Source organism: Austrofundulus limnaeus, unplaced genomic scaffold, assembly GCF_001266775.1.
Source record: "Austrofundulus limnaeus strain Quisiro unplaced genomic scaffold, Austrofundulus_limnaeus-1.0 Scaffold36, whole genome shotgun sequence".
NCBI lineage: Eukaryota > Metazoa > Chordata > Actinopteri > Cyprinodontiformes > Rivulidae > Austrofundulus > Austrofundulus limnaeus.
In genome coordinates, this window is record NW_013952438.1 from 829,588 (window position 1) to 839,417 (window position 9,830).

Here is a 9,830-nt window from a genome sequence, read left to right on the forward strand (position 1 = left end):
GCAGCCGAGTGGTACAAAAAGAATGCAGCGCCAACACGCTCACTGTCTGTCCATCTATCGAACACCTCTGTGATGTTTTTAAGCCGCATTTCCAAGTAAACTGGTCACGGTCGGGCAGGGAAAATTTGACCTGATGGGTGGGAAGAAGAAGAAGCCGGCGCCTCAAGTTGCGGCGGCAGCAGCGGACGGTTCTGGTTCTTCTGCTGCGGGGACCGGTGCGGTGGAGAACCCGAAGAAACACGCAGCCAACAGCAAAGCGAACAAACCGGCCAAAGAGAGCAAGTCCAAAGGTGGTGTAGCAGATTTAATTCTCTTCATTAAAGGCACATCAATATCACTGACTGTCACCAGTGTTAAAAGTCTGCGTTAGAGCTCATTTATCCCCTTTCTGATCACTGTCACTTGTCAGACCCTGCTTATTTTGCTTTGCTTACTCTCATATTTTTTAACAAATTTAGATATTTCCTTGACTATTTGATCTGTTACTATTTGCTAACTCGTTTGCTAGATAACTAGACTGTCAAACAGGAAAATTAGCTTTACAGTGGTATAAATATCGCTGTGTTTTGTCTTCCCTTCAGCTCCAAAGACTTACAGTCTTACTGGAACAGCCCAGGTGGACACAGGTGGGGTTTCAGACAAGTCCATCCTTAAAGTAAGTCTTATTTGCCGAGATATTTAAAGTCATCTGTTTTTAAATGTGTTTTAGAATCAGAAAAACGAGTTATGAATCAACCTGTTATCACAGGTGTCCATTCAAGTGGATCTGGAGAAAAAGATCATCAAGCTGATCAATGACTTTCAACAGAACAACGGGGACAAAGGACCCATATCTGGCAGACTTACAAGCAAAAAACTCCTGGTATTGTCTGCATACCTACAGTACTCATTTTAAGTAAAGGTGTAGCTGCATTTCGTGAATGAATGCCTATCACCTTATATGTCAGAATTTAAAACTAAAATTATTAAATAAGAAGAAATAATTGTATATCATTTAGTCGAACCTTGTAAATGATATTGTTTGATCTTGTGCGGTATTGTGAAATCTTAAGTTCAGAAAATGAGTTGTGGACAACTCCCATCCACCACCACACCAAATTTAAGCTCAAAAGCTGTAAACTAGGCTCTGAGTTATAGCAGTGTTTGTGTTTGATACAGTGGTTTGCAAAAGTATTCATACCCCTTGAACTTTTCCATATTTTGTCACATTACAACCACAAACATAAATATATTTCACTGGAATTTAATGTGAAAGACCAACACAAAGTGGTATACAATTGTGAAGTGGAAGCAAAATTTTACATGAATCAAAACATTTTTTACAAATAAAAAACTGAAAAGTGCGACGTGCAAAAGTATTCAGCCCCCTTTTCCCTGAGTGCAACCAATTGCATTCAGAAGTTGCCTGATGACTGCTAATGACTCAAAAGGGTCCACCTGTGTGTAATCTAATCTCAGTACAAATACAGCTGCTCCGTGACGGCCTCAGATGTTGGTTAAGAGAATATTGGGGAGCAAACAGCATCATGAAGTCCAAAGAACACACCAGACAGGTTAGGAATATGGTTTTGGAGAAGTTTAAAGCAGGCTTAGGTTATAAAAAGATTTCCCAAGCTTTGAACATCTCACGGAGCACTGTTCAATCCATCATCCGGAAATGGAAAGAGTATGGCACCACAGTAAACCTGCCAAGACAAGGCCGTCCACCTAAACTTACAGGCCGAACAAGGAGATCACTGATCAGAGAGGCAGCCAAGAGGCCCATGGTGACTCTGGATGAAATGCAGAGAGCCACAGCTCAGGTGGGGGAAACTGTCCACAGGACAACAATTAGTCGTGCACTACACAAATGTGGTCTTTATGGAAGAGTGGCAAGGAGAAAGCCATTGTTAAAAGAAAACCATAAGAAGTCCCGTTTGCAGTTTGCCAGAAGCCATGTTGAGGACACAGCAAACATGTGGAAGAAGGTGCTTTGGTCAGACGAGACCAAAATTGAACTTTTTGGCCACAATGCAAAACGCTATGTGTGGCGGAGAAAGAACACTGCACATCACTCTGAAAACACCATCCCCACTGTCAAATATGGTGGTGGCAGCATCATGCTCTGGGGGTGCTTCTCTTCAGCAGGGACCGGGAAGTTGGTCAAAGTTGATGGGAAGATGGATGGAGCCAAATACAGGGCAATCTTGGAAGAAAACCTGTTGGAGTCAGCAAAAGATTTGAGAATGGGGYGGAGGTTCACCTTCCAGCAGGACAACGACCCTAAACATAAAGCCAAAGCTACAATGGAGTGGTTTAAAAAAAAGAATATTCATGTGTTAGAATGGCCCAGTCAAAGTCCAGACCTAAACCCAATTGAGAATTTGTGGCAAGATCTCAAAACTGCTGTTCACAAACGCTCTCCATCCAATCTGACTGAGCTTGAGCTGTTTTGCAAGGAGGAATGGGCAAGAATTGCAGTCACTAGATGTGCAAAGCTGGTGGAGACATATCCTAAAAGACTTGCAGCTGTAATTGCAGCAAAAGGTGGCTCCACAAAGTATTGACTCAGGGGGGCTGAATAATTTTGCACATCACACTTTTCAGTTTTTTATTTGAAAAAATGTTTTGATTCATGTAAAATTTTGCTTCCACTTCACAATTGTATACCACTTTGTGTTGGTCTTTCACATTAAATTCCAGTGAAATATATTTATGTTTGTGGTTGTAATGTGACAAAATATGGAAAAGTTCAAGGGGTATGAATACTTTTGCAAACCACTGTAAGTTCACTCAACTGTGACATCCATCTTGCATCGAGTCGACTCTAAAAGGTAATCAGTTGTCGATGAGCATCCATTAATTATTTTCCTGAAGTTTTCATTAAAATCCGTCAACAATACAAACTCACGCAGACACAATCAACAACATTATCGCCGCTTCGCCTTCCATGTCAAAGGGTATTTGTAGTTTTCCTCCGTGCTTGCAGGACCTGTATACAGCTCTGCAGAAGTTCCACTTTAAGCGAGAACACATCGAAGAGGCAATGAAGAGCACTATCCTGTATGGAGGAGATCTCCACTCCGCTCTCGACTGGCTCTGCCTCAACCTTAAAGACGGTCAGTAACACAGTTACTTGTAACGAAGATGTCGGCGGGGAACAAATCTTTAAAGCTGATTTTCTGTGTCTTATTATCTGTTTTTTCCAGAGGAGTTGCCAGATGGGTTTAGCCAGCAGCTGCAGGAGGAGAACCAGAAGAATCGTCCCAAGTTCCAGCCTCCTCCTCAGCAGAGACCTGCAGCTCAGAGCCCCAAAGTGTCCATCGACGCCCGCAAAGAGGCGCCTAAGGTTCGTTTATTGGCTTGTGCAGCCGCTGTGTTCTGCAACAGAGCCTTCAGGTTTGTGTGTGTTGTTAGGTCACAGAGAAGGACGAAGCTGCGAGCATGAAGGACTGGATCTTAAGGTACGCCGAGCAAAGCAGCGACGAGGAGGAGGAAGAAGAGGAGGAACAGACACGCAATCCTGAGCTGGAGGAAAAGTTTGATCCAGTAAGATGAATTAAACAAACTTAATTAATGTATTTCCAGACCACTCGAGGAGGTACTACTTAGTTTTTTTAGTTTTTGAGATTGTTAGCTCTATTTAATTCAATTCAAAGCATTTATTGTCATCAAATGAGCATGACAAAAGTAGAACAGCTGCCACTGATCAGTGCTGTAAATCTTAAAACAGAGTAGTATATCTAACTCTTAAAAATAAATAAAATAATAGTAAATATCCTTCTGTATTGTTGTATAATTACACGTGTTGTGTATTTTTGTTTAGAATGACAGGTATTTGATCCTGACTGCTCAGCTGTATGACGCTAAAGAAATGGCAGCTGACTCTAAGATTAAAGGAGACAAGATGGGCCAAAGAACAGCACAGGACCGTATACGGGTCATACAGCAAGGTATGTGATTATTTTCATTTATCAAATTTATTTGGCCCTTCTTTTTCACTTATGAAACAGCACATTGGCTAAACAGTAGCTAATTTATACCAGATGTTCTAATAGATCAAAAATTAACAATAAGCATGAAAGCATCAGTTTCCCTCCTGATGTAAAACGGATTTTTCTTTTTCTAGAAATGAAACAGCTGGAGTCCCATCCCATTTTCAATGCTGCCATCAAAGTAGTGGATGCACCTCAGAAAGAAAAGAAGGCACTTCCTGTCACCGAGGACAAAGAGGACCTCAGCTTTAATTTGTTTGAACGAGCAGAGAAGGAGCCGCCTGCAGAGAAAGGTGCGTGTTTTTTAAAATAAAATGTCTTTCATGCATCACCAGGATGCTCACAGTCTCGGTGGGGACTGTAGGTTTGTTTTTTACTGCTCTCGCAGTTGTGAAAAAGAACGAACCGAAGGACATTCGTAACTTTGACTACACGGCTCGCAGCTGGACAGGAAAGTCTCCCAAACAGTTTCTGATCGACTGGGTCCGAAAGAACCTACCCAAAAGTCCAGCGCCTTCTTTTCAAAAGGTTGCTGCCGGCAGATACTGGAGATGCAAGTAAGCGAGACTGTTTTTTTTTTTAAATTGTATTTAAACGTATCTTTAACTTCCTTACATGACATGTTTGTGTGCCTCAGGGCACGGGTTCAGAGAGCAGAAGATGTGTTGGAAGTTTGTCCGACCATCCTGACGGAGGACAGCATGCAGGCGCAGCATCTGGCTGCCACTCTGGCTCTCTACAGCCTGGTTAAAGGGCAGGTAAATCCTGCAGCAGTTCTGTCAGCCTTGACAGCACCTGCTTATTTTTTAACTCTGCATCCGCACTCCTCTGTGTTTCCCAGTCGGTGCATCAGCTGCTCCCTCCGACCTACAGAGACGTGTGGCTGGAGTGGAGAGACAGCGAGCAGCAGCAGCAGGAGGCGAGCCGCTCCGCCGCCAACAAGCCTCGAGACCAGTTCATTTCCCGACTCCTGACTCGACTCAAACAGCAGCAGCAGCAGCAGGACCCGGGTCAGGGGCAGCAGAGTGCATCCCGGGGGCAGCGCAGGCTGAGTGGGTCCGGCGAGGACGAGCCGGAGGAATCCTGGGAGAACCTGGCCGCTCTGGACATCAGCGAGAGAGGAGAGGGAGTGGAAGAGAAGAGTGAGAAAAGTGGAGGGAGGAGGGGAGAGGCAGCGGCGCTCGAAGCAGCCAGAGAGCTCCTCCTGAAGCAGAAAGAGTCTCCCCTCGCCCTCAAGCTGCGGGTAAATGCGCCTCCTAATGTGTTTTTTATAGGGATGTCCCGATCAGATACTCAGTATCGGTGGCAGATATGGCCATCTTTTGATAATCGGGTAGAATTGGATTTAGTCATGTGATCGAGCCGATCCAGTTTTCGCGACAGTTTTCAGCATCATCATGCTTTACAACTGCTGTTAAGAAGTCAAGACGCACACAAGTATGCAACCATGTCCACAGTTCAATTCTGATTTATTGTCACATCACATAACACAAGCGTACAGGTGAGTGAAAAACTTGAGTGCAAATTCCCACCTGTATGCAGATCACAATATAAAAACATACAAAAAGATAAAAGGAAACATTAAAAAATATATATAAAAGAAACTTGGTCTATATAAAAAATTGAATAGACTTACACTGTACACAATAACTAGTATTATAAACAGAAACATACAGTATTACAAAGTAAAATGTACGGATATGTTTACAACAGGGCTATTCAACTGGCAGGCCACGGGCCACATCCGGCCTGTGAGTGACCAAAGTTCGGCCCGCCAATTGGTTCACTCATCTCTTAAGCCCAAACCCCCGGTTTTCTACTTTAATTACTCTAAGTTATTTTAGTTAAACATCGACATGTTTGGTGTCTACAGAAACGTCAGAATCTTGGCTACAAGCTGGTAAAAACCATTTCTATGAACAGTCAAGACAGTTAAAACTACAAGCAGTTGAAGATAAAACTATGAAAGTGAAAATAAAATTGGTTTAAAAATTTGGCAGTTCAGAGATATCAAAAATATTTTGTGGTAAATAAGAGGCATAATATGTTTCTTTTTGTTTGTTTGTTTTATCATCACTACAATAGGGTTCTGTATATTTTCATGATTAAATACAGCAAAATAAACTATTTCAAAAGTAACAGATCTTTGTAATACTTAGTTTATTTACATAACAACTTTAATTGCTGGATGTTTGGCCCCTGAGCTGTTGGTCTGCATTAACTGTGGCCCCTGGAGCAATTTAGTTGAATCGCCCTGGTTTACAACTATGCGGTTAAGTGTGGGAACACTTTTCAATGGAAAACAATGATGCTCAAACTGCATCTTGCAAAGAAACTGGATGTTTCTCATGGTGGGAACAGCAGGGCTCGCTTTAATACTACCAACCTTGTCACTTGGAAAGAAATAAAGGTATCGGATCGGTATCGGAAAGACTAATCATTAAAAAAATTGGATTGTAACGGGAGCCAAAAAATCTGGATTGGGACATCCCTAGTTTTTTTTTTATATAAATAAAGCTCTGTTATTTAAAAAGTGTTGTTTTACCTTTTTAAGGCAGAGCGAGAGCAGCTTCCAGTCTTTCAGCACAGGCTCCGCGTCCTGGAGGCTCTGCAGCGCCACCCGGTGGTGGTGGTGGCCGGCGAGACGGGCAGCGGGAAGAGCACTCAGATCCCTCAGTTCCTCCTGGAGGAGATGTTGACCCAGGGCCGAGCGGCTCGGCCCTGCAACATCGTGGTGACCCAGCCCCGCAGGATCTCAGCCATGAGCCTCGCCTGTAGAGTCAGCCAGGAGCTGGGCAGCGACGACGGACCAGGCTCCAAGGTCCAGCTTGTTCAACTTGTAGTATTTCATGCTTTGATTGTCAGCTTAAGCAGATCACTTGGGACGTTTGTGGAAAAAGTGAAAAAAAAAAAACCATTTGATATGTATAATTTCTTTTTTTTCCCCCTTCACTTCAGTAGAAAAACGAACTTAATATAAGTTTCTTAATTTCTTCATCATCAGTGATTTTTTTTTATATGGAAAGAGGAAAAGAGAGAGAAAAAAGAGGAGATGTAATTAGAAAGACTGAAAGAGAGATTAGAAAATATATTAAATATACACCAAGAAAACTCAAGGCCACACACCCAACATCTGTCTGCTTACCTGAAAATAAATGGATATAAGAAAACATAGCAACAAAATACATATCTATATAATAATAAAATAAATTATAATTTTTCTTTAAAGCATGCACACATATACATACATTTGCTATAATTTCTAAGCTTCTATATGATATAATCTGCAAGTCAGTGCATTCTGGTTTTGTTTACATTCTGCACAGTTTTCTCCAAATTAGAGTTTAAACAGATGTTTTGTGTTGAATTCAGTCGTCGCTGTGCGGATACCAGATCAGAATGGAGAACCAGTCCGGGGACTGGACCCGTCTGCTCTACTGCACCACCGGAGTTCTGCTGAGGAAACTCCAACACGACCGGCACCTCAGCTCGCTGACTCACATTATAGTGGATGAGGTGCTGACGGCTTCGGATTAATCGCACGGTTTGTAGAGTTTCCTTTCCCCACTTCGAGGGTTACAGCATTTACCCCGCCCCCTCAGGTCCACGAGCGCAGCGTCCAGTCTGACTTCCTGCTGACCATCCTGAAAGATGTGGTGATGAGGAGATCGGACCTGCAGCTCATCCTCATGAGCGCCACGGTGGACTGCCACAAATTCTCCAACTACTTCAACCGCTGCCCGGTGATAACCATCCCAGGCCGGACGTTCCCAGTGGAGGTAGGAGGAGGGCTTTGTTGGATAAACAATCAAACTTCGTCCTTGGCAGAAATCTTGAGCCACTTCCCGTTTCTTAACATTTATTACTTTTGTTTATTCATCTCAGTCAGTAGTTTTGAAAGTTTGTTTATTTATATTATTTCCTTAGACTTTGGCTGCTTTTTGATGGGCTTTTATTTAAGGGAGGCATGTCATTCAAAGTCCATTTTTTTCCAGCCATTAAACACATTTTGTTGTACTTGGAGTCTTTAGGAGAACAGAAAAGTTGAATTTAGTTTCTCCTGGTGCTGTGTAGATATTTTAATCTGTCTCAGTTATATTTTTTAACCTGTTCGGTTTTCTCTATTTTATTTGATGTTTTCTGAACTATTACGGTACGTCAGTACTTGTGATGAAACTTCTAAATAAGGTCTGGATTTACCAACTACAGCTACTTCATTCTCCTCTGGGTCAGACTCTGGCTCCAACATGTGAGGCTGGATGGACAAGTCTGTTGTTGACGTCTTTTAATGAATTTGTAATAAATAAAAAGTTTCTGCTCTGCTATAGTCGTAAACCCCTCTATCAAACTAGAATGAATCGCTCTGGAAGCTGGAGGGGGATAGTGTGTGAAGCACCTTGTTTGGATTTAAAGAGACAGCCTCAAAACGAGTTGATCTGAGACACACCTCAGAAAAGAGGTGAAAGAGGGGCTTGTGGAGTTACAATAAGGAGGAATTCAGACCAAAGCATTGCAGTTCCATTTTATTGGATGTGAAAAAGCAGGATTTAAAAGCATGTCTCCATTACAATGTTTGTTTTTGACACCTACAAGACACAAGTTTCTTAGTTATAAAAAGCAAAGAACTGATTTCACATGGAAATTTAGCTAAAGAAACAGACAAATTAAGCTACAAGTTTCAAAGTTGCTAAAGACACTTCTTTTATCTGACTAAAATTAGTTTAAAAAGATGCAAGTGTCTTAAAGAAAAATACATTAAAAAGCATGTAAAAACTGTAATTCTCAAGACCAATTTTAATAAGAAAAGAAGGTTTGGCTGTTTGTAGTACGATGTCATGACAAATGTTAAACTTTTATAAGTTTAGCCTTAGTCATGAACTTTGTTCTGCTTTCATAGAAGCAGATGTGATTTGATTGATTGATTGACTGACTGACTGACTGACTTCTTATTTGTTTTTGTTTCAAGGTGTCTCATTTGGAGGATATAGTGGAGCAGACCGGGTACATTCTGGAAAAGGATTCCGAGTACTGCCAGAAAATTTTAGAAGAAGAAGAAGAAGTCTCCATCTGTGTCACACAAAAAGGCGGCAAAGCTTTGCAGCACCAGGTAACGTCTGTGCTTCATAAAGGTTTATTTCTGGGAGTGGTTTGGTACTGTGAACCAAATTAGACTTACCCAGCATGCCTTTGTGTGGTTGAATAGAGCCACTCAGTGTAACAACTGAAAAAGCTAAAGTGGGGTACTGGGGCAGATACTAACTTTTTAATTAAAGGTTTTTTTTCTCTCCAAGAAAAAAATACAAATGTAAAACCAACAAGTAAAACTAAAAAAAGGCCACAAAGGAGTTCAAACAGTACGATTCTAACATAGAAGTTTGTAGCTAAAACACAAAACTTCAGACTGATCTGCAAATTGTTTTGGAAGATTTAATTATATGTTTTTTCCAGATACATAATTTTTATTGTCATAGCACAGGTTTGCCTGCACAACAAAATTAAATTACTATATTAAAAAAACACTAATAAAATAAAAAAAAAACATTTGGAGGTAGTTTGCTGGTTTATATGCGCATTAAGTCCTGTCAGCCCAGGGGAAGAGGCTGTTTTTTTTAAGTCTTGTTTTATTTTGTGTTCTGGTACTTAACCAGAGGCTGGCTGAGCAAGTGATGATGAGGATGGAGGTGGACTTTAATGATACATTTTTCTACAGAGAGGCATCAAGTACAGCCTGCTGTATCGTTTTCTGGGGTCGGATTTATAAAACTGGCGTCCGCACAATTTGAGCCCAGAAACTTGCGTACGCCACTTTTTACGCCAAGGTTGTGATTTATAAAATCCAAACTTGACGTGAAAATG

At 41.5% G+C, this 9,830-nt stretch overlaps 1 protein-coding gene across 2 annotated transcripts in view; it reads left to right on the forward strand.

Moving 5' to 3' along the window:
• Positions 1 to 39: 39 nt before the first annotated feature.
• dhx29 (DEAH (Asp-Glu-Ala-His) box polypeptide 29) overlaps positions 40 to 9,830 on the forward strand; it is an 18,161-nt gene continuing 8,370 nt past the window's right edge. The window contains exons 1-15 of one of the 2 annotated variants that reach the window (XM_014006496.1): positions 40 to 290; positions 582 to 655; positions 749 to 862; positions 2,969 to 3,098; positions 3,189 to 3,328; positions 3,397 to 3,528; positions 3,806 to 3,932; positions 4,109 to 4,267; positions 4,339 to 4,531; positions 4,612 to 4,732; positions 4,816 to 5,217; positions 6,529 to 6,795; positions 7,347 to 7,490; positions 7,577 to 7,753; positions 8,941 to 9,081. In XM_014006496.1, coding sequence (XP_013861950.1) covers positions 134 to 290; positions 582 to 655; positions 749 to 862; positions 2,969 to 3,098; positions 3,189 to 3,328; positions 3,397 to 3,528; positions 3,806 to 3,932; positions 4,109 to 4,267; positions 4,339 to 4,531; positions 4,612 to 4,732; positions 4,816 to 5,217; positions 6,529 to 6,795; positions 7,347 to 7,490; positions 7,577 to 7,753; positions 8,941 to 9,081 — 2,478 coding nt within the window. In that variant the 5' untranslated portion in view covers positions 40 to 133. The remainder of the gene's footprint in view (positions 291 to 581; positions 656 to 748; positions 863 to 2,968; positions 3,099 to 3,188; positions 3,329 to 3,396; positions 3,529 to 3,805; positions 3,933 to 4,108; positions 4,268 to 4,338; positions 4,532 to 4,611; positions 4,733 to 4,815; positions 5,218 to 6,528; positions 6,796 to 7,346; positions 7,491 to 7,576; positions 7,754 to 8,940; positions 9,082 to 9,830) is intronic. The other variant, XM_014006497.1, reaches the window with a different exon arrangement.